Below are 25337 nucleotides of genomic sequence, written 5' to 3' on the forward strand. Positions count from 1 at the left end.
GCCAGAATTAACAAAAGAGCGGATACATGAGAGGTTTTGAATAGCCAGGTCAAAGTTCAGGACTAAATCTTATGAAGGTTGCTGACAAGAGACGTGTTCAAAATCCGATAGATTTGAGAACCTTTGCGAAGCCAGAGTGGGAAAATGACATCAAAGGGTAGAAAATGTTTTGAAAGAATTTATCATAGTTTAATTTTTTCCCTCCAAATTTCTGTCATCCTAACAAGGGAGTGTGGACTTCTTATATTTACTATAAATCTACAAACCTAAACAGTCCTTTAACTGCTTTTTATTTTGAGTTTTTGCATTTAAACATTTCTTCTCCTACTCACATTTGTGTTGGAACCGAGTTGAGTTTGATCTGCGTCTCAGTCATTTGTAAAACAAGCGTCGCTTTGAATGCTACTGTAGCAAGAATTTCCTGTGAATTGAATTACAAGATGTTTACTCAGAGAAAAGCTGCTCATCTGCCACAGCAAAATGTTCCTCTGTTCTAACCCAGTCGAGTTAATTAAACAGACATCCTTGAAAAAGCACTGCGGATGAAAAAGAGGACGACTGGTACTGTGCCAAACCGTGAAGAGGTGGTCTCTGAGGATGTTCAATCTTTGATGATAGGAAAAGGTGCGGAAGAGGAAATCTTTTTCATTTCCCAGTGAACAGGGGCTCGGTGTGCGCATCGAAACACTTCATTTGTTTTAGCAGCGATAACCTGAAGAGACAGTCTAGTTTGGCGAAAATTTAACTTAATCCTGAAAGCAGGTTTTCAATATTTTTAGACAAGTGCATATTTCTTTGTTTTCTTTCACTGTAATTGTATTGTACTGCAACAGTATTTGCTAATAGTTCAAACGTTTGACCGATGGATGAGTACATATAAGGAAGTCATTTAATTTATGACAAAAAGTCACCAAGTTTGACTCTGGTGGGCTAAACAGTTTCCTATCCACATTATTTCTCTATATTACCACTAAAGATGGTGTTCCACAGGGCTTTGCTCTTTACTTTATATGTGCTTTATTTGCTTCTCTTATAATCTTTTAAAGTACTTCAAACATATCTTTTTATAACTTTTTAAAGATTATATTGACTTTTTTTATTATGTTTAGATATGTAATTTAATAATGTTGCTTTTGCAAGGCTTCTGAGTTAGTTACTAATTTATTTTGCCAGTAATGTTTTACCATTATCGATTATGATTTTTTTAAATCTTCATTAGAAGAGTATAGTTCCTCCTAAATATGTTTCAACAGTATTGAAATATTATAGATCATTGAGCATTATTCATGGTCAGGGCCGGCCCAAGACTCCATGGGGCCCTAAGAGAAATTTGATTTTGGGGCCCTATAGATCTGCTAACAATGTGGACTAAATCATTCACACACCTGCTATAAACTTATTGCATCTCTGGCAGTGCTGTTTATATTATATACATGTATAATATAGGATACATTTATTGGCCAACTGATTTATTGACCAGTTGATTTGTGCCGATTCCCTTAATTTTGGGGGATTGTGATTGGCTGATACTTACATGTGAAGCTGATCTTATCTCCTAATCTTATCGTCATCAGCAAAGGTTTAAAAATCAGCCTCTGTCCTCGTCGGCTCTACAGTGAGAGGTTTGACTGACAGACTGACCCACCAGGTCAGGTCTGAACGTTTGCAGTTAACAATATTCACCCCACTGTTGGCAACTCAGCGACTTCCTTGCTATATTTAGAGACATTTCAGACAAAAAAAATTCATATCAGCCAAAATCAAAATCGGCTGGTCAGGCTTTATAAAAATCGGTGACCAGGGATCGGCCAGAAAACTGCCATCGGTGCAGCCGACATTCTTTGATTAAGTAAATTTCTCTTAAGCGTAACTTCAATAGCTAAAAACATAATTTATACCAGGTGAGTCTGTCTCCCTTGAGAATGTGGATTGGTACTGGACTGATTCTGAGCCTTCAAATGATTTTAATAGAAGTTTCACATAACTTAGTTGATGTAAAAATAATGTTTGTTTTAGCCACAAAATGATAATGTTCAGCTAGACAATGTCAAACATTGAGAAGTTTTTATTATTGTTATCAAACGTTATAAAACACGGCGTTTTGAAGCCAAAAATACCTCAGAAATATACAGAGCCGCCAACCATGAGAATCAACTCATTTAAATTAAAACTCAGTTTCACACAAACACAAAGACCCTAGCATAAATGTTTGGCTGTTGAACTGAACAGTTCCAGGTCGCTATCAAGATAATTTTCTATTAGCAGCAGCTTTACAACTTTTTTACATTACATGACATTACCAAGGCACATTAAAACAAACTTTATCTTGGCTTTTTTTCTATTCTTCCTCTTTCTTTTCTCCCTCCCTGAAGGATAAGTCCTTTTTTGAGACATTGTTTTGCTTACTTATCTTCTGACCGGAGCTTTGGACGTTTGGATGCGCTCTGCACGGCAGCTCATGTTACCAGCGGTACCTACCGCGGCCACCAGGGGCTCCCAAGAGCAAATAATTTTTTTCTTTTTATCAATAAAATAATAATTTCTACATACATAATAAAACATATATTATTGTAAATACAAATCACTTCAAAGTGAAACTGTGTGTTTTTGATATTATAATGACATAGAAATTATTACTAAAAAAAATAAATAAATAACATCAGCTCCACTGTGGCCCCTTAGTGGCCCTGGGGCCCTAAGCCGCTGCTTAGTTTGCTTATGCCTTGGGCCGGCCCTTTTCATGGTACTGGAATTCAGTTTCAGATTTAAGTATCACGTCAACCCAAGTGCTCAATGACTTTGACAAAGTCACATTTAGTTTCTTTTTGTATGACGTCTTTATATGTGAAATTTTAAGACATATTATGAATAATATGTTCTGATGTTTTAAATATGCTTCTTCGATTCCCATGGAGGGTTATATGTTCATTAAAAGTTAACAGATCTAAATAAATCACTTTTACAGTTGCGCCATTTAAAAATTAATTACCATCCGTGTTAAAATTGTTTTTATGTGTGTGCTAAAAAAACAACAAAATTTCTGTTCATTTATGTGAACTATTTAGTGTTTGGAGTGACAAAAGCAACAACATGTAATTACATAAAATTGTAAAAAGATCCAATTAAAAAGTGTTTGCTTGTGTTTTGCGCGGTGATTGATCTCACTAAACTCTTCCCTGCTGCATAAATAACACTCAGACAACGTATTCAGTATTAATTAGGTCTTGGTGGTCGCCGGCACATCTCTTCAGTGTTTATCACTGATTGTTTTTATGTTCTACATGTTTTCTGGCAGCCCACTTACAGCCTCAGCAGAAGTTCAGACTCCCTCTGGCTCCAAACAGTGCGGAGCATCGCGGCAGCTCACATGAGAGAAGAGTGTAAATGAGAGGGGGAATAGATGGAGCAATGGCTCAGCCAAAAGCACATCGATTCTCCACCCCTTACAGCTTCCTTACTACCTCCTTCGTCTGTCTGATAAATGCCTTTCCTCATTTTGGTTTACAGTGGTGCTGTGCAGGGTGCATACAGAGTGGCTCTTGCGGAAAAACATCAATAAACAGTGAAGTATGCTTCCCCTGTCGGGCGTTTTGCTCCGTAGCTGTAGTCAGTAGGGGAGAGATGGAGCAGTCTGTTGTGAAATTTCATTTCATGCTTTGTGTGTCTATTGATTTCTTTTGGATTTTTAGGCTAAATCTGTCACTGTGTTGTCAAAAGGCCAAGTCCCCTTTGTACTTATGCCCTAAAAAATGAGCAGAAGAGCTTTCCTCCATCCTTCTAGCTGTAAATGACTAAACAAGTGAGTGTATTTGCATGTGGCTATTTACTCTTAGAGGCCTGTGTCTCGGCCTCCTTCGGGGTTCGGAAGCGCAGCGGTTCGCTCAGCGGGCTCGTCCCGGACATGCTGACGGACTGGACGTGCACAATGTAGTCTGTCTCCTCCTCCAAGTCCCATAATGCACAGGTGCGCGTGGTGGTGTTGACTTCCTGGATGAACCGCAGCATGCGCACGTCTTTCTTCTGTTGAAGCAGAAAACAACATGGGGGTTGACTGATGAAACAAAGACTTGAAAGCACACACAAAAAATTTGCCTTTTAAAGGTAGAGGGAAAGCCAGGGCATGCCGCTGTCACCACTGAATACCAGGAGGGCTTTTGTGAAATTTTTATTGGATTACACATCCTTCTATCTTTGAATCTTGGCAAACACAGAGTTGTCTCATTTGCAAAATGGATAAACTGGAAGCAAAAGGATCTCTGCAACTGATCAAAGTGGCACCATCGAGTTTTCCAGACAGCATGAATGAAAGCTCCTTGATGGTTTGATCTCTCTAGTATTCAGACGTAGCCAACTTTGTTGACATGTGTGGGGTGTACATAGCCTTAAAACATATTCAACTTTAAATGCAGTAGCATAATCTCACCATTCAAAAAAATAAGTCTAGCCTTTAATTTCAAAACATTTAGTCAGTAATAATGAAAAAAACAACTTTTAATATTATGACTGTTGCTAATTCTATCAATCTCTTCGCCCACACCTGTCAAACCCATTGGTAAAAACAAATAGTGGGTTTAAGTGATTGCTGCCTCAGCCTTCCTTCATATCAAGTTATAACCAGAGTAATAAAAAAAATCACATTTAACATCATACATTAGCACAAATATTGTAAAAATTCCTTGCAAATATTTCTAATTCAGAACCACAAAATCTGTGATTTTGATTGAAAAATGATCAAAATCCTGGAGGGACAGCTATTTATTCATATTTTACCAGTTTAATGGGTTTTATCAATACATTCTGGTGCAACCGACCTTTTAAAAACATTAAAATTTTTGATATGGCCCAAAATGAAACTGAGTTTGCCTTAGACTGATCAGTTTCTTACAGTTTCTAATTTGTAATCCGTAACCATTTACTTACCAGAAGTTTAAATCTGATATGATGCAGAGGGTCATTTATTTTAGCCCCTGAAAAAGGCTGAATGATTATCAGTAACACTGTTTGTTTAGAAGAAAAAGGAGTATAGACTGTGTTTAACCCAATCTCCAGCATGTGGAAGCACTCGCCTATCAAAAATAAATCCCTTTAGGAGAAAATGAGTTCCACCTCATTTCTTAAGTATCTTAAGATACTGTGAAATGTGATAAATGCTCACTAGCACTCTTGTCTTAACCCTGAATACATACTGTGAACTGAACTCAGTTGTCAATCACGGAAGCAGGAGATAGCATCGTTACACATAGTTGGAAAGTTATGTTAAAAAGCAAAACTTCGGAACAGAGTCCACCCATGGGATTTAACCTCAGTATAATTGCAGGGTTACTGTCAAGGTTTAGAGGTTTCTTAGAGAGCATTTGTGAACAAACAGCAACATGGAGACCAGGGAAGCAGATGGGTCAGGGAGGAAGTTGTGCCAAAATTTAAAGCAGGGTTATTTTATAAAGCAATATACAGTCATGGCCAAATGTTTTGAGAATGATTCAAATGTTAATATTTACAAAGTCTACTGCTTCAGTTTTTATAACGGCAATTTGCATATACTCCAGAATGTTATAAAGAGTGATCAGCGTAACAGCAATTAATTGCAAAGTCAATATTTGCCTAGAAAATGAACTTTATCCCCCAAAACACATTTCAACTTCATTGCAGCCCTGCCTTAAAAGGACCAGCTAACATTGTTTCAGTGATTGCTCCATTAACACAGGTGTGGGTGGTGATGAGGACAGGGCTGGAGATCAATCTGTCATGATTAAGTAAGAATGACACCACTGGACACTTTAAAAAGAGGCTGGTGCTTGGCATCATTGTTTCTCTTCTGTGAACCATGGTTACCTCGAAAGAAACATGTGCAGTCATCATTGCACTGCACAAAAATGGCCTAACAGGAAAGAGAATCGCAGCTAGAAAGATTGCACCTCAGTCAACAATCTATCGCATCATCAAGAACTTCAAGGAGAGAGGTTCCATTGTTGCCAAAAAGGCTCCAGGGCACCCAAGAAAGACCAGCAAGCGCCAGGACCATCTCTTAAAAGTGTTTCAGCTGCGGGATCGGGCTACCAGCAGTGCAGAGCTTGCTCAGGAATGGCAGCAGGCAGGTGTGAGTGCATCTGCACGCACTGTGAGGCGGAGACTCTTGGAGCAAGGCCTGGTCTCAAGGAGGGCAGCAAAGAAGCCACTTCTCTCCAGGAAAAACATCAGGGACAGACTGATATTCTGCAAAAGGTACAGGGAGTGGACTGCTGAGGACTGGGGTAAAGCCATTTTCTCTGATGAATCCCCTTTCCGATTGTTTGGGACATCTGGAAAACAGCTTGTTCAGAGAAGACAAGGTGAGCGCTACCACCAGTCTTGTCTCATGCCAACTGTAAAGCATCCTGAAACCATTCATGTGTGGGGTTGCTTCTCAGCCAAGGGAGTCGGCTCTCTCACAGTATTACCTAAAAACACAGCCATGAATAAAGAATGGTACCAGAATGTCCTTCGAGAGCAACTTCTCCCAACCGTCCAAGAGCAGTTTGGTGATGAACAATGCCTTTTCCAGCATGATGGAGCACCTTGCCATAAAGCAAAGGTGATATCTAACTGGCTCAGGGAACAAAACATAGAGATTTTGGGTCCATGGCCTAGAAACTCCCCTGATCTTAATCCCATTAAAAACTTGTGGTCAATCATCAAGAGACGGGTGGACAAACGAAAACCTAGGAATTCTGACAAAATGCAAGCATTGATTGTGCAAGAATGGACTGCTATCAGTCAGGATTTGGTCCAGAAATTGATTGAGAGCATGCCAGGGAGAATTGCAGAGGTCCTGAAGAAGAGGGGTCAACACTGCAAATATTGACTTGCTGCATTAACTCATTCTAACTGTCATTAAAAGCTTTTGTTACTCATAATATGATTGCAATTGTATTTCTGTATGTGATGACAACATCTGACATACACACATGAAAACCAGAGGGCAGCAGATCATGTGAAAATATAATATTTGTGTCATTCTCAATACTTTTGGCCGTGACTGTAAGTCAATATAGTCAGTCTGTCTAAGATTGAGCTGTTTTGCAATTATTGCCCTCTCTAGCTCTGCAAAGCTAGTAGAGTCCAAATGTAGCTCTAGAAAATAGTAATGGGAGTTTAAGATAAATGTACACCACACTGCTCAGAAATTCGTATTTTATTTTCACTCAACTTCTCAAAACACTTTACTGTGTGTTGGTTTGCTACACAAAATCCCAATAAAATACATTAACACTTGTGTGCAAAGGTTTTTAGAAAGCACTGTAGATCTCTGCAGACTGCCAGCACAAACATTCACCCAAACAACCATGTGGCTCCAGTCTCATATTTAATAGAGCAAGAGAACAATGCTACAGAACCTTTTCATTTCTAATTCTATGAATAATTGATCATGTAAGTCCTCAAATTCCCAAACTGTTCCTTACAAAAACAAGCAAATGCGTTATTGAAACACTGTAAGTGCATGTATAATAAACATTATTGTCCTAACTGTTGTTTTACAGACAGAGGCTCTGCTGTACATCCCCTGGCTGTGGAGCTGTATGTGTGGATGTAAAATGAGGTGAATGAAGTTAAATTATTTGCCTGTTTAGACTATTAATACACCTTGGCGTCTTTTTGTAAATCCGTATCTTCTTAACCTTGTTGTGTTTTGTCCACTGATGTCTCCTACACAATCTGTTACTCACCTGCTGTGTGATGGCAAAGCCAATGACGGGGTCTCCCTCGGGGATGTCCCATGCCACCACAGCAAAGTTTGCTTTCACCTCTTTGATGGTCACATTGACGGGAGGCGACAGGCTATCTGCAAACAATGAGACAGGAAGAAAAGCCTTTTGTTCACGCTCTAATATAAAGTAAAGTAAAAGCTCAGTTTCTGTGTTCTGCTACAATGTCGGGAAGCCAAGTTTGTTGGTGTGAATAAATAGCTCAGAGGAATCCATTTTATGAGGTTAGGATTCATAGTGGGGAGTAGGAAGAGGAAAAACAGTGAAAAATACTATTTATTTTCTTTGGTTGTACCCCCAAGAAATAAGGGAGACTGTAGCTATAAGCTTACTTTGTGTATTAGCGCATATTAAGGTAAATTTGAGGGGCATCAACAGCAAAAGAAAAAAAAAAAAATTTTTTGTGTAAATACCATTGCATTATGAAACCGTGGCAGTTATACGGTAGCCACATGGGAGAAAATCGAATAAAATCAGTCCTTTGGTTAGTTTAAACTTAAGTAAGTGTGAAGCTTTGATCTTCACATGCTTGTAAATTAAGTCCCTGAAATGAAAGTCTCTTTTGGTGTTTTCATATATTGTTGTGGAATGAAACACCCGTATCATTGTTTATAAATAACACATTTTAAATCAAAGAAAATCTTAAAAATAGTACCATTAATTTCTTTATGTATTCATCCAATTTGTATTTTGATTGCAAGCTATAATATTTAGCAAGTCCTTATTAAACTTCCCATTTTCTGTCTCTTTGTAAGTATTTGAAAACAAGAGCAATAAAATGCTCCAACACAAACCAATATAAAGAGACGCTAACGACTTTGGACTTGTTATCAGAATACGTCTAATGACTAAACAACTGTGTGTCTCCTCGTTGTGCTTTTGGTTTGGTGTCGAGTTCCAAACACACCTCTGGTTTAATTAGGGTCACACTCTACAAGAGCTGCGAATAATAATTTGCCTTCATTACATAATTAGTGGTGAGATTATGTGTTGCTCTGGTTGCACTTTGGTGGCCTCAGCTGCTGGGGACTTGAAGTCTGTAATTATGAAGCTCAAGGCTGCACACGTCTGATGTGTGTGGATCGCACTATTAAAGGACTGGAAAGCTAAGGGAAAGAACAAATGATCTGTTAAAGGCTCTGATTTAAAGCAGGGGTCTCATAATGAACTTTTAGACTTTAATGTCACAAAGAATGACTGAAAGTCAAGATGAGTGTGGGCCTTTTTATTTCAACGATTATGCCCTCGCATCTGAACTCTATTGTTGTGAAATGCTGGATCCTTCCTTTAAGAAGCTCTGATTGATATTTGCTTTGTGGAGCTGAAAGGTGAATAAAGACGAGAAGTTTTAAGCGAGGCCGCTCCGAGGCTTTGACGGGTCATAAATCTTACTCGACCAATCAAATGGAATCAATGAGTCATTGAATAGTTTAACGCTCACTTGCCCTCAAACCCACACCAACCTCACAGCTGGTAATTACAGGACAATGGGCTGCTCTAGTGCTTGTGTACGTACTGTACATTTAGAAACAGGGGCTCCAGGTTTTTGGGGGGTTTTTTGCCTTTCTTTTGTTTTCCGCTGCCTCTCGGCTTGATGCCTGTGGCTGACATCTTGATGAATGACCTGACTAACTGCAGATGACAGGATGGAGACTCGCTGCATCTCTTCATCAGAAATGAGGGGGGAAACTTTGATGTTTGCAGTGGATGTGCTTTTGTTTACTGTCTGCTGTTTACTTGGTTAGCCTGGAGGATGGGCGTCTAGGGCTCCGGAGCCAAATGAAAGCGTAGGAATCACAAATGAAGCTTATCATCTCTCTGTTGGTGCTCACTTTATTTTCTGTTCTCCCTCCTGGAGCACATTTATTTCCGTCTGTGACACCATTGCTTACTTTACACGTGCTAAACTGCTGTTTAAAAATAATGAATACAAGTTCTCCTGCACACTGTGGGAACAAACATATTCATGTAGCCTACATTTTTATCTTACCTATCGCTTCACATTACAATCCTCATTCATATTTTAACATTGAGGAAAGCTGTTGCATAAAGTGCGAGACTTTGCTATTAAAGCAGAGTTTCCCAACCTTTGTCCTCGTGGTTTTGGCGTTTAACATTTAACTATAAGTACTGCTGACTAACAGGCATACAACAAGCTTAAATCCTTTTAATCAGCTGTGTTTCGAAAATAAAAAACAAAAAAAAAACATGTGACAGACAATGTTTTAAAGAGTGATTAGTTCTTTTCAAATGTTGTTCTTGATGGATTTCAAACTCAGCTCCTTGAAAGAATACACTTCCAGATTAAGAATAATCACAAGTAAACCTATAATAATATGAGAACTATGACCACTATGAATGAGTGGATGTTATAATTATTTGTAAAACTTTTCTTTTAAATCAGAGAGAGATTCCTCTAACCTCCACAAATTGAAATGTCTTTCACTTCAGTTATCTGATTACTGAGGCACATTGACATGCTGACGCTATCCAAGCCTTACTCTCAACATATTTGTTTCAGCTAAATTTGGATAGATCCAGTGGCTAACATAAGATAAATAAGAATAAATATTAAAGATAAATAAAGATAAATATTTGATACATATCAAAATAAAACTTAAAAAATGTCCAGAGTTTAAAACTAATTTTGGATATTTTTGAGCTTTCCAGATTTCTAAATTAAACAGACTTTGAACCTTATTAAAACCTTTTATTTGTCGTGTCCTAGAGGGACCTTTACAGTGGGCTACTTTCATATAAACAGGCAGAACTATAAGAATATACAAAGTAGTAAAAACACATTTTTAATAATCTGGCTAACTGTGTGGATCAGAGGTTGTTTGAAGTGAATCTAAAGTCCAGTGTGGTCTTTTGAAGTGATGTAAGGAAAAGGCCTCAGCTAGTGGAAAATGCGCTTATGTTTGGATTTTGAATCAGAATTCCCTGTCCTATTGGAGAAAGCTAACTTTAATCTTTGATTGTCTCACTCTCTCAGTGGTTCTTTTATATTTTCACTCCATTGTTTAATATTCTGGGTGCCTCTTGTGTTTTGTAAAAAGACATCCGATGGTCCCACATTTCTCCTTCAGAAAACAAGTATTGATTAAAGTCTTTTAAATTAAATAATAATTAAACTTCAAAAGAAGCAGTGCAAGGTGAATATGCATCAAGTTCAAATGTCCATATATTGCGTTTATAAACCCGCTCTCCAAGTGTCCTCGTGTCCCAGAGCTTTTGGAAACTTTTTCTTTTGTCTTTGCCCGTCTCCTCTTCACATGTGTTTCTCTTTGGGGACAGACAGAGAGAGAAAGAGAGAGGATGCCGGGCCGTGACCGTGTTCCTTAAATATCCACATGACACAGGAGTCAGCCCTAATGAAACACCAGACAGATGTCTTCATAAACTCTCAGTGGCACACAGCCCGCTTCGCTCTGAGACAAGGCGGGGGTGACTTTGAGCCATGACGGATTTCTCTGTTGCGTGTGCGTCTTTGTTATCCTGATGATGATCAGAGTGACAGCTAATTGTCAGTCCCACGCTGAGCCGTGTTGAGAATGACAGCTCCTTAGTGCTCCCTAGCGTTTAAAAGCTCCCTGAGACATTGAACATGTTAAAACGTGGACAGTTCAGGGGGGAATGCTGAGTGGTCCATCATTGTTTTATTTGTGCTCTCCTCGATTCTCCATCGATCTGAGTCGGACAGAGTTTGTCTGCCGCATGTTACCAAGTGTGCCGAGACAGAAGCGTGGGCTGAGTTGGAGGGAGATACTGCAGGTAGCCTGAGAATATGTAATGTGGAGCGTGTGCTGTTGGGTGCTATAAAGATCAAATGATTTTTCTTTTCATGTTCCCCAGCTGTAGAGCTCTGCTTTCCTGAGTGGTCTCCGTGGAGCTATTTCTGCTGCCTCGAATCATTTTGTGTGGGCCCATTTGAACATGGCATAAACATGCAGTCAGCCGAGTTACCGGAGGTTTATTCTGATTAACAAAGGGGTCTTAAAGTTCACTGCAACCTCTTTACACAGTGCAAATACTTTAGTAAGAATAAATCTGCAGTCAGTCTGCCCCATGATGTAATCTGATGTATTCTTTTTAAAGTGCTGTAACTAGGCTGTCTGAGAATTTATCCAAAAACTTGATTTTATATGAACAGACATCTAAAAAAAGTAAACTTAATATTAGCATATTCATTCAATTCCATTTTATTCATTTAAAATGGATCAATGAGTTCCAGGAAACATGCACAGCTAAACTCAGAAGCATTGAGCCAGGAGTGCTTTCACTGAAAAAAATAAAACCCAAAGAGAACGCAGAGTTATTGGCAGAAATAGCTCAATCCAGGAAAGAGATGGAGCTAAAACAGCAATGCTGGGCCAAATGTGCCATCAACAGAAAGAAAAAACACAGAGAGAACAAAAACTACTCCAGCAATAACTGCAATTAACAGAGAGGTGGATCATGGCTGCAGAAAATCCATCAGGATCGACCTGTGGATACATTCATGTCAACACATTAGAGCTGAAAATAACGTAAGACATTTACGGTTTTTAAAAATCCCCCACATTCTGGTGTTTATTTAGACTGAGGTGAAGTATAACTTGTTTGTAAGCATATGAAGGAGTGTAGATGTAGACAGATGGAGAGTGTGACGAGTTGATCCAAAGAGTATTTGGATAAACTAATGCAGCTAAATGCAAAATAAATGATCACATTGCATTTAAACTGACCAAAAGTTTCAAAATAGCCCATATTTACTTAGTGTCATAAATTCAAGCATTTCATCATCAGATTTTAATGTATTCATGGTGAGAAGCACTCGTGTGATGATGTACTGAAGGTGGAGTGTAGGAAAGAGTAGGATCGTCTTAAAGAGACAAATGCAAATTTCGTGAAATTTATGTTTGATATGTACAGCATTTTTATCTACAACTGCAGGTAACACAGTTACTTGATTGTGTTATAAAATAGCACTATGTGTCTAGACAATGCATACTGTCCCTTTAATCATGTAACAGTTCCATACCGTGCTGTGGAAGTGTTTTCCTCTACAGATTCTTCTTTTTGTTGTTTTTGTCACACTTAAATGTTTTAGATCTTCAAACAGACAAGGATGACATTAGTAAACCCAAAAAAGCAGTTTTCAAGTGATGGTTCAATCATTAAAGAAAAACACCTAGCTCCAAAACCAAGCTAGCTCCATGAGAAAAACCAATGGGCCTCCTTGTTAAATCATGAATTAACCCTAACCCCTAAAACTGCATATAGAAAGAATATTAGATAGCATACTTGTATAACTGAAAAACTGTAACAGATGTCCTTAGAGGACCACGTTTTTATAAAGCCATACATTCTGAATTCAGCAAAGTCCATGAATGTAGCCGGTTTAGCGACAGAGCACCCTGTTGTCATTCCTGAATTAAAACCACAAGCATACAGGGTGGTGTTCCTGCCTCCATCCAGCCCCATGGGGAGACATGGATTTGTACCACCTTATTACAGCTCTGCAGTCATTAGAAATGCCTCTCTCCCAGATTCAGGCCCCTTGGCTAGTTCTGCTCCCCAGGTTGCTAATAAGCTAATCTGTGGGCTTGTGAGTTAGGGTGAAAACTGCCTGCTATAGCTCCATCATGTTCCAGCTCTATCTGGCCTTTTAAAAGGAAGCACCGGCCTCAGGTGTTTAGAATCACTCTGCATCATGGTGGGCTACTAATTCAGATTTAACAACGTCCGTCTCTATAAACCATGTTATGGCGCGTAAACAGTCACCCTATGTGAGCTGCAATAACCTGCTGATGGGATAACGTATCAAAGCAGTGTTAATTTGAGGAAACATAGATAAAACAGCACAACTTTTAAAGAGCACATTAACCTGCGGGGGAAATAGCAGCTATAAATCAAACCATAATGATGAGTATCTTGTAGGAGAACAAATTGCAGAACTGAGTTTTCCATTGAATATAAGCGTGTTATGTAAACCTGTTGAGACATGTAGCTCATATTTCCTTCTTTTTAAATAAATTATTTAACGAGAGATTAGAGTTTGGAGACTCAGAGATTAAGTGATAAAAAACAGCTTGATACTGTCAATTTCACCTGAAAGCCAAAAACATGTCAAGGCTCTACACGCCCCAACCTGGTTGTCTCTCAGCTGTCAGCTTGAACTTTTCTCTGTCAGGTCTGAGGTGTAGTGAGGAGTTACACTGATCAGACATGTGGCAATCCACACCAATTTTTGGTTTCCTTTGATGTTTGCTGCAAAGATTCAGACACTCTTCTAAAGAATGTAGCACACAATTGAGAAAAAAAAATGCAGCAGCTTTGTTTCATAACGTTGATGTTTGTGAATCTTTTAGAAAATGGAGGAATTACAATTTCAGCATCAAAGCACATCATCTTGTTCAGTAAATTCAAATAAGGATTCCAGCAAGACTCATTTGTCAGATTAGAAGTACCTTTTGCAAATAATAACCTTAAAGGAGGTATTACATGCCTTTCATTACAGCTCGCATTTCTGTATTCAAAATGTTTTACTTGGTCTGATGTATTCTTCTTATTTTAAATGTTGTATTTTTCATTAGCTGTATGGGAAGAAGCTTGTCCTAATTAACAGAAAGCTAGTTGTGACAACATCAGTTTGTGTGTAATTAATTTATAATGTGTTTCAATTTGTGATTGAGTTAAAGAAATTAATGAACTTTTCATTAATATTCTTGTTTTTTGAAGATGACTTCACATTCCTAAACTTTTATCTGTTTTTAATGCTATTTATTACTGAACCAATCGACTGAAAACCAGCCTTTCCAGTTTCTCACCAGTTGATTGGTGTATTTTTCCTGCTGGTTAACATTTTCCCTGCAAGATCTCTTCAAAATGAAGGGATTTGTTTGTTCACTTTACATAAAGAGACTACATGTGTTTTTGCAGCGCTCCAGATTCTCTGTGGAGTTAATATTCACCAAGTTGATTCAGTCCTTCGTCTGCCTAGCAACAGAGCTGAATTAATTCTGATAGGCTGAAAAGCTGTTGGTTAAAAACAAACACTGGAATTGTTTACCCTAACCCTATCCCTAACCTTTAGGAAACTTTTAAGAAACAATGAATTATAAGATTCAAAATTGTGAAATGCTAAATTAGATAGTGAATTACAGTGATGTAGTTGACATTGAGCTTCTTTTTAAGCTTACTGAATAAAACTGCTGGAGGCATTTCAGACTTTATTAGGAAGCAGAAACATCTGGTAGTTAATTAAGAAGTGCTAGCTAATTTGTGTATGATCACACTGCAATGCGTTGTCATGTTTTATAACTGATTGCCGGTAATGTGTTCGTTATTGAAGGCAGCCAGCTGGTTCACAGCCGCACTTCTTACTGTCATTGCTTAAAATATAACCAAAAGCCTAAAAGAAGGCGCCTCATGAATGGAATCCCCCTTTTCTTTGTTCTTTATAATTTATTTCAGTGTCTTGCCAGATCCTTAGGATTTACAGCTGCCAGAAGAAAACCATATATCTGTATTAAATTGTTTTCCGAACCTATTTTTCCTGACTGATACGGACACTTGCGGTAAAGCCTCCCCCTCGCAGACACCCGCGCTGTCTGTGTTTTTTTTTTTTTTTTGTCTCTCCTGCTTTTCATCCACGTCTGTCTCTCTTCTCGCTGTATTTCTGTGCCGTGCTTCGGATCTTTTGGCAGCCCCTCCATCGTTTTCTGCTTGTAATTGACACTTCAATGGAAATCCAGCTACAGTGAGGATGTGGTGGGTGAAAAGGGGAGATGGTGACTCACTCATATACTACTTTGCTATTGATTAATCTCATCCTTCAGTTGGTTTACAGTGTAGATTGAGAAACGGCTGTAAAAAAAGTGTTTTAGCTTTAAATGTGGGATTATTTACAATTGGATCACTTCTTATTCGATAACATATGTTTTTATTTGTTTAGACTATGCTGTATTTTTTTATGCATTCTCTACGGTCCCCTTTGCTTCAGTACACAGCTCTGTCAAATAATCACGCTTAATTTTTTTTCAGTCCCTTTGTGGAGGAATGAGTTATTTACTCGTGGGAAATGAATTTTCCAACCCTGCCGGCCAAAAGTGCACTGAGGTGGAAAGGGTGCGGTTGCAAAACACCATATTTCTACTTGATGAAATGTGCACACCACCAACATTCCTCTAATTAAATGTCAAAAAGCTGAGTTTGAAAATCAATGCAGCATTGTGTACAGAGAGAATGCAAGCCAGCTAATTTAGAAAGGCAAAGGAGCGCCGTGAGCCTGATTATTTGACAACCCCATTGCTAATGAAATCTATTCTCAAATTAGGAATAAGCCTCCCGCCCCGCTTTCTCCTGGCCCCCTAAGGCAAACAAGTAATATGAGATGGAGATGATAACTCTAAAAGACCTCGCAGCTTGATGTGAGGTTATGAATGTGAAATTAGCACTTTGTAATAGAAAGAAAAACTGTTAAAAAATGGAAATATTCAAGCAGCGGTGATCCCTGAATTAAAAAAGGACAACTGAAAAAACGGAGATACTCCTAAATAAAAAGAAAAATAGAGTTTTGTTTAAAAAAAACCTCATGATTAAATAATAATATAAAAACTGACATATAGACCAAGCATAAAAAACAAAGACAAAGCAGTTTCCATGATGCTTTGCTGCAGACACAAGAGATGCAGTGAGCGTAGAGAAGGGATATTTCAACCAGCAAATCTAGTTGCTATTTGGACTTATAATGCTGCAAGAGAGGCTCTTTAAAAAAACAGTATGAGTACGGTAACCTTCAGCCATATTTATGACCTCCTCAGCATGGTGCGGTTTCCTATTGAGCTTGTTAAAAGGATTTTATCTGAGGGTCTAATTATCCACTGCAGCACAAATAAAATACTGACAAGAAACTTTATGCCTGCAGGTAGAAAAGCAGCTACAGATTATGACACAGAACTTGAATAAAAGCCTTAATGAGTATAAGATGTGCAGATATGCTATAAGCTTCACAATAATATTTTTCAAAACTAATTTAAGTAACTGAAGGTCTTTTCTCTGTTCACCTTAATGCTAGCGCTGGGTGTTTGGGATGTAGACTGGCGTTAGTCCATCTCATCATTTATTAAAGAGCAACCATCAAATTTGTTAATTGCTACTTTCAAAATGAATAGAAATGATCTCTGGGAAGTTGTGAATTAGTTCATTAAAGATTTTATCAATTGTAGGACTTTTTCCAAACATTTCCTACAGTAAGCGCTTTATTGAGACACAGGGATTAATTCCCAGGACTGAAATTTATAGTTAAAACAAATTTAATGGTACACAGAAGATGTCTGGTATATGTGTTGTTGAGACAGTCAATGTGCTATGAAAAGATCAAACTTTTAGCAACTAATTCTAATAATATTAACCATATTAAAATCAATATTTTGTCATTTAAAATTCCTTTAAGTCCTAAATATAGTAATGTTGATATCTGTGACAAATTTGTACACAATAACTACAATAAAGTTTAGATACAGCAGCATTCCCTTAGATGAAACACCAGCTGAACTCTTGGATCCTCATCATGTTCATTTTGTCCCTTTTTTCTGAACTTCCAAATTATGAATCAGAAAAGTTAACAAAACTCCAACAGCCAATAAAATGATCTCTGGCCTATTTTTATTAGACAAAACTTCTAATATAGAGAAACCTTTTCAGAGGGAAGCACATAGGAAACGGGGAAAATAAAGCAAGTAATCTCCTAGGGACACACCTTTTCTACAGACCACTTAAATGTAAAACACACCATCTGGGCCACCACACATTTCACCAACAAAAAGCAGCTTTTAATAAAAAAGGATCCACACACTCTTGCATTTAAGCTATGCTTCCAAGTTCCAATGTTTGACTTTTTATTTTTATTTTTTGGTGATTCAGTCTTACTTAAAACCACAAGTGGCACCTGGTGGACTCATGTGAGGATAATAGCCCAGAAAATACTTGTTTCTTTTTCACAGACACTAACAGAGAATGCTGCTGCTTTAGGTGGAAGCACATAACCAGGAGAAACAAAATGAGGCAACTCGGCGACATCAAGAAAACCAACATGAGAAAAAGCCGTGAAATAATCAAAGAAAATTAGTGGTTGTTATTGTCGACTGCTGAAGGACACGAAGATGATGATCAGGCAACTAACTGAAAACTAAGGACCAAATTAAAACATTTATTTTAAATAAAACACGCAGCAAAGCAAACAGGGCAATGGAATTCATATGACAAAAATCCCAAAAGATACAAATGACAATCTATGGGGGACATGCATACTTAGGCACTCTCCACTGCTGTTGATACTTTGCACAACCATGTTTCCTTGCTTATAAAAAAAAAGTCAAGTTTCCTTGGGGCACTGACATGGCCATAAAAGAAGGTCGATTCACGATTTCTCTATGAATTATCCAGGAACTCTTTACTCTTAGAGTTTAGGAAACGCCAGACATTTTGGAGCCATTTGCCTTATTTGTATGTGACTTGCTCTTCTCTTTCCTATTTTGAAGCATCGGCAATAGAAGTGAACCTCTGTGTTACGTCATATATACGCCCCAAGAAAAAAGGTAGACTGAGAATCAAAAGAACCAAAACACTCTAATGAACTCAAAGTAAAGTATAAATGGAACATAATTAATGGTTTGTTTTGTAAAAATGATTACTGGTAATTACCTTAGTTGTGACCTATGAATCTGAAATACAACAAATCAGTGCTGAAAAATAAGCAATGTTCTATCTGGCTTTTTTAGACTTGTGAAATATTTGCCTTGTGAGACAAAATATATTTAAACTGATATTTATACAGAGCTACTGGTCTACTGAAAAGGATCATCGGATCTGGTTTGTCATGTCTCTGTGTATAAATAACATGTCACAGATGGTGAAATTATTCACCGCTAACTTCCTAAAGGTCAGATGGAAAAAACATTGACATTCTTGGAAAAAAAACCAACAAACCTCAGACCCTCCCACACCTGGGACATTTAACCGGCGACGGCGTGCGTCAGAGCGCCGCCATCGCCACGTCAGTATGCTGGCATCATCGCCTCTTTCTCCCATGGGCTCAGTGTTCAAACGACGGTGCCAATCTGTCCCGACGTATCGCACAAACAACACCATCAAAGAAATGTGGCGCTAAAATCAATTTCTGACGTAAAGAGATGGCAATCTAAATGATTCTCTTTGTGCTTGAACCTCCCGCTGATCCTAATCCTCGTGTTGCTGCCTGATCTCATAACTTTTGCAAGTTTGAGCCATCGCTATTAATCACAAGGCCATTGCTCTTTTCATCTGCCTCTTGCTAAGCCAGAAGCTCTCAGCGAGCTCAAAGAGGCTTTATAAAATGAAGGAGAGTGTTACACGGTGCCAGAGGAAAGAACAGCAGCAGATTGATACAAACACTTGGCTTTACTGTTTTTCACTTCGTCTTGCTCAGCTCGTCATGGAATGATTAAAACATAATACGCAGTGAGGGAGAGAAAATATTTTTTGAAGTCAAATATTTTATAGAAATTACAGCTTCCTCTTTGTGTTTAAAAGTATTTTCGTCTATGACTGTTTTAAGCGTTTTACACAGTTTTAGATCAAAATAAGTGCTGACCGAGGCGAAGATTTGTGCAGCTGAATATTTTGAAGCAAGGTGAAAGGAAACATTGCTGCATAATTTAGTGCTTTTCCGTCAACAATTTATAAATGTGAAACAGAACTGTGTGGAACGTTTGTGTCTTTACTCATTTGTTTGTTAAGGACTTGCTTTCTAGTCCTTGAAGTAATCTTGAGCAATAGTGCTATTTTTCTGAAGGTGCTTTTATAGTTATCTTGGATTTAGTTTAAACTTTGGACATCTTTCCTTTCATATGCAGAAGCAGAGTTGAAATTATCTGCAGTTTGATTTCTTCTGCTAAAGAATAAAATATGTACTGTCTACTTTACTGTAATAAACGTTGGAGTAAAGGGAAAGTTGAATCGCTTTGAGAAATTAGAAAAGATAAAGCTAAGAAAAATTTGCTCAATAACATTCTTACCTGCTCCCATTCCCAAAGATCAACATGGTTAAATTTTGTTTAAAGTATTTAGTGGGAATTAGGTTGGCATGGTTTAATTTATAAAAATAAATTGAAACATAATTTCCAGATGAACTGGACCAGGAGTCCTGAATGTTCCTCTAAAGCTGACAATGGACCTTTCCTGTCAGTCAAGCAGCAATCCCTCGTCTAAAATGGAGCATGTGACTAAAAGGCAAAGCAGAGAGCATATGAGTTTTTACTATACAGTAGTAACGTATTTTGTGGGAGTTCTTTTTTAGATAAAAGCTCATTTTCCGCCTTTTTTTTGCATTTCTCCAACAGCACATCCACTCTAAGGCTTTCATTAAAATTACATGCTTTACGATCGCTTACTGTGAGAGACGGAAGGTGGGACTTAAATACAAAAATGTATGTATAATGAAAAGTATGTTTAAGACTTGCTTAGATTAATTACACTCATTCAGAGCATAATATATTTTTTTAAATGATTAATTAATGATTATTTATTAATCATTTTTAATGGAGCAGAAAGAGATCCTGACTCAGGGAGACATTTTCTAAAATATCCTCTTATTGAGGAGTTTTCATTTTTTGACTCTAAACAGTGATCAAACGCCAAAAGCTTCCGGATTTTCTTCATGCTCATAAAAGGCATGAAAACCAGACGTTCTCATCTTTAAAGCATGTAAACGAATCAACAAACAAGAAGCTGTTTGATGTTTTTTGTTTGAAAGAAATCAGATAAAGGCTAGGGGCTTTATTACATAAATACAGATAATCTTCTTATTTCTTTATTTTCTATTTTATTCAGAATGTCTGCACCCGAACAGGAAGTCTGCAGAATCCTTTTCCTTTTGTTGTCAGTTTCTTTTGTTAAATTTGCACAGCTATGGTTTCATTTAATCTGTTCTGTTTTTTTTTCCGCATTCTGCTTTTTTCTTCATACTTGCTCCAAACTTATTTATTGTTACACCTGTCCTGTTTCTTTCTCTCTCTGTTAATTTAATCAAGTTTTTTCTCCAGTTTAGGTTCTGCCTTAAACCTCTGCAGCATGTTTGTTAATGTAGAGCTTCTTACATGTCTGCAACACATTTTTATTTGTTACAAATGTTTCTTCTGTAAGAATTGCATTGTGTTTAGTCCGTTTTATTTTAAGAGATGCTCTGAAACACAAATTGCCATGTTTGCAACAACCAAGAGGAAGCAGTGTGACCTAATGTGTCACATAAAATCTCCCCTAAAACTGCAGAAAAAAATCCATACAGCTCAGACGGACGTTTGAACAGCTGGTGAAGAGGAGAAGCAAAAAAAGCAAAACATATAAAACGTTAATCACATCCAATCAGATCTGGTGGGAAGCTTTTGGTTAACAGCCTTCAAGCTATTGAGATGAGAAAACTATTCAAACGATTCAAGATGAATTGGAACAGATTCTTTCCATAAAGCACTGAATCAGCACCCAGTGCCAGGACAAAACCCCAGACTTTGGCAGACATGACCACTGAAACATGCTGCACGTAGAATCCTTTTTTTTTTTTTTTTTTTACTCTGCTCTGAAACATGGGGGACTTTTCACACTTTGCAAATACACATCAAAATCATTTTAAAATCATTTTAATTTTTAATTTTAATGTGACACAAAATAGCTTTTTCTAATTTAACCACATTCACTTGGTAACTCTGATAAACATAAACCGATCTGCAGATTCTTGAGGTTTAGGGCACATTAATGTGGCGGGGAGGAAACTGGAACTGAACCTTTGTCTCTTTGAAAACAAGGCAGCAACACTTCGCATGGAGCCACTGTTGCCCTGCTTTGCTTTTGTAAACTTCTCTATGATTCATAACTTGATGATGATTAAATAAGGAATATTTAGTTTACTGGTTTCAATCTATAATCTACTGGGATTTCAAAGAGTTGATGATGCCGTGCATGCTAACCCAGTGTCTTTGGAAAAGTAGCAGTCCCAAAGCATTACAGATCCTCCACCTTACTTTGTAATATTTATCCTTTGTTTCACAACAAGCCCATATGAGTCGGTGAAAAAGCCAATTATAGTATAATCTGACCAAAACACATGGTTTCAGATAAAGAGTTTAGTAAAATCCTCTAGTTTATGTGTAGCAATAGGACCATACCACTTATTCAGTGTGCTGGAGAGATAATATAACCTGTATGTATGGTCAACAAAAAAAACAACCTTCATTTTATCATTTTATTTGTAAGTCGGTTATACAGAAAGTTGTGGATTTCTCGTCAAATTGCGCTGCTTGTATTTTTGTTTAAAAAAAAAAAAAAAAAAAATATATATATATATATATATATATATATATATATATTCTTGATGTCGGATTTCTTCACTGAATAAATGTCTGATTTATAATACACGTATTTTTGTGTGTGACTTTATACTATTTCATATACTAAATAAAAAAAAATTAGTTTAATCAAAAGCTTCTTAAGCTTTTCTACCGGTGCATCTGTAAAACACAGTCAACAAAACAAAGTTTTTCTAAATAATATGCTATTGTAAATTAAATACCATGTACATTCGTGGCTGTAAAATGGCCTCAAAGAGTGGTTTCCCTTCATGGAAGCCAGGCATTACCCCAGGAGGTCCAAAGGGTGGGGCACAATTAAATTATTTGTCTCAATAAACTGTGCAAGTCTGTGTGTATCAGAGAGCAGCAGCCTGGTGATCCATCATCAGCGGTGAGGGTGTGAAAGTGGGAGGATGATGAGCGAACCAGAGGAGCATGCTGACGGCAGGAGCGAAGAGAGGCTCTCCATCTCTGCGAGCGCTCCAGAGTGCGGCATAGTTTGGGCTTTTAAGATGGATGTTTAATGGATGCATGTTGGAAAAATACCAGCACTCACACTGGATGCGTTTGCGGCATTTCCGTGCAGCAGCAGTCCCCTATTTCTAATGATCTGGAGTCTTTCTTGAAATAACACATACGATATTTAATTTTTGCTAAGTCAGCTCTGATTGGCGATTGCAAGGTCAGATACTGAAAACCTCCTTTTTTTTTCATGCATCAAAACTGAAAACTTCCACCATTTCCTGTCTGTCAAAGGAAATGTTTCGATAGACGCTTTTCCTCATCTAGACCAGCTTTCCACAATCATTGAGCTAGAGGACGGGCACACCCTGGACAGGTTGCCAGTTTGTGACAGAACAACCCCCAGTTGACCTGCTATCCATATTTTTGAACTGTAGGTCAAAGCCAGAGAACCCGAGAACTCACGCCTACACCCTGAGAACATGCAAACTCTATGCTGAAAGTCCCTGACTGGGATTCAAACTCAAGACCTTCTTGCTGAAAGGCAGCGGTGCTAGCAACTGAGCCAGATCAGACCACCTGTGAGAGATTATTTTTTTTATACCTGATGCATAATAATTGGCAATCTGTTTGTTCCTTCAATTTAAATAGTACTACCTCAATCAAAGAATCTGCAATACATTTTATTGTCTTTTTGGTATTGTTGCGCATTTAGTTTCATGAAAAACCCAGAAACAGCAACTTATTTTTCTCTCGTTTATGTAGTGTAATTGAAATACTGCACAGTCCTTCATTTGTGTAAGCTGTAGAGCATTGTTTTCTCTTATGACTATTTTCATTACAGGTTCTCATTTTTCTCTCTTAAAGTCCTCTGAACATTCAACACATTTCTTTCTTTTTTTCACATGGTTGTCAATTAAATTAGAAAAAGAAAAATAGAACAATTGGTTAGAATTTTAAGCCAAATTTGTGAGCTATTGGCCAGGAAAAGCCTAATCATCACATCTTCATTAATGACCCGAACTCAAAGGAAATTCCCCAGAAAATGCAGTTTTTCAACACTTTAGTCAACTGAAACAAAAAGAGCCTTAGTTGTCTAAGAAATTTACGATGTTTGCCTTGATGCTTTTGTATATCATGAGCTTCACACCTCAGGTTTATTCCCATTAACACACAGAGGCAGCAGCAGCAGTGTGTCACAGGTCAGTTCCGTCTCCACATCACTCCACATGTTCCTCCATGTTTCTCTGACCAGCTGCAGAATGTTGTAGACACACAATGAGAAGCAACTGCAACCCAACACACACCAGAGTCAGCATCACCTCGCATGCCGATGGAAACCCCCCGCAACGAATGCTGCGTTCAATTTCGCAGTAAATGATCACCACCGCTCAGATTCACCTGGGGAAAAAAAAAAAAAAAATCTCTCCCAAGCCACAAAACTTACCCGCCGTGACTCGAGAGACGCCGAGGCAGCCGCTGAGGACGAGCAGGAAAAATCTCTCCATGATATCTCAAACGCTCGGACGACGTGCGGTCCCATTTATTTACTCGGGCCGTGTTACGCTGCTCGGCATCCACGGCTGTTCACGCGTGCAGTCTGGACGGGCAGGAAGGGGGAGCGGTGGGGAAGGAGGGGGGAGAAACACGGCGACTCCTCAGCACCCCGGGCAGCACCTCACGGCTCACTCAGCTGCCTGCGATTGTCTGCAGAGCTGCAGCCAGCATCATCATCTTCATCATCATGGACTGCGCCGTTTCACATGCGTCCAAGATGTGCACCAGTCAGATCCCTCCTCCAGCTCAGCAGCCTTCGGCTGCATCTGCAGACTGAAACGCGCTGGCTTTGTGTGTGAGGTTCCTACCGCTTAGAAATACAGTCGGGCTCGACAAATAAAAACATTTAGCTTAAAAAAAAACAACAAAAAATCAAACAAACAAAAAAACCGCTTATTTTCTCTAATCATGCCGAGGATTTGGCAAAGCTTCCCCCGTCGTATGGGTTTGAAATTGCAGCCAAAAGTTGCCGCCAAACACCGAACCTGACCTCTGGACCGCGGCGCAGCCGTGTGGGACGAGCAGCTGATCAAGTGAAAACTTGTCACCAGCAGCCCTCTCACGCCCCTGCTTCACGTTGCCCACTTGGTGAGCCAGATCTCTCCGAATTATCGCTGCCCACTCTTCTATTAAATATGCATACACTTTCCCACGCAAACAGTCGCCTCTGTGGAAACGCGTTTCTCCACTTCACAGGCAGACACGTGTCTCTTGACTTCGCCACCGAGTTGACACCCGCCTCTCCACCTCAGGTTTGTTTGCGAAGCGCCCGGAGCGCACGGCGAAGCGGGCGCAGAGGTGGTGAAAGTCCGCGTTACAGTACCTGACAGGTTCCCCGCAGCTCGCTCCAGGGCTCGAAGCTCTCCGGGATGTTTGTGTGTTTGTTTCTGCCCGTGTGCGTGTCCCGAGTCAGGAGACAGCCCACTGTCCCCTAGCAGTGTCCCCAAGAAGTGCTGACTTCGCCCAGCTGTGCGCCTCGATCCACAGCCCGCCGCTGCCTCTGACGTGCTACCAGGGAACAAAGCAGGTGGTGGAGCGAAGGGGTTATTGTTCCGTTTTTAACATGCTTCACTCTCCTCTCCCCTCATCTGCACGTTCGCATATAAAAAGGAGACAGTCAGATTGTAGGAGCAACTATTGCAAGCCATGAAACTTTATCACATTTTGTCATTAAACAGTCTCTGACTTGAATGTATTTTATTCCGATTTT

General features: G+C 38.7%; 1 protein-coding gene across 2 annotated transcripts in view; it reads right to left on the minus strand.

The window, feature by feature from the left end:
* Positions 1 to 24891, minus strand: part of fndc5 (fibronectin type III domain containing 5) — a 33063-nt gene extending 8172 nt beyond the window's left edge. Inside the window, exons 1-3 of one of the 2 annotated variants that reach the window (XR_002754510.1) lie at positions 24018 to 24886; positions 7704 to 7819; positions 3828 to 4020 (exon numbers count right to left, since the gene is read on the minus strand). Coding sequence is in view for 1 of the 2 variants with exons in the window: in XM_023353142.1 (XP_023208910.1) it covers positions 3828 to 4020; positions 7704 to 7819; positions 24018 to 24078 (370 nt within the window). In the remaining variant the exon portion in view is untranslated. Of the gene's footprint in view, positions 1 to 3827; positions 4021 to 7703; positions 7820 to 24017 lie in introns of both variants that reach the window. The other variant, XM_023353142.1, reaches the window with a different exon arrangement.
* Between the last annotated feature and the right edge of the window lie 446 nt (positions 24892 to 25337).

This window comes from Xiphophorus maculatus, chromosome 19 (assembly GCF_002775205.1).
Source record: "Xiphophorus maculatus strain JP 163 A chromosome 19, X_maculatus-5.0-male, whole genome shotgun sequence".
In the NCBI taxonomy this organism is placed as follows: domain Eukaryota; kingdom Metazoa; phylum Chordata; class Actinopteri; order Cyprinodontiformes; family Poeciliidae; genus Xiphophorus; species Xiphophorus maculatus.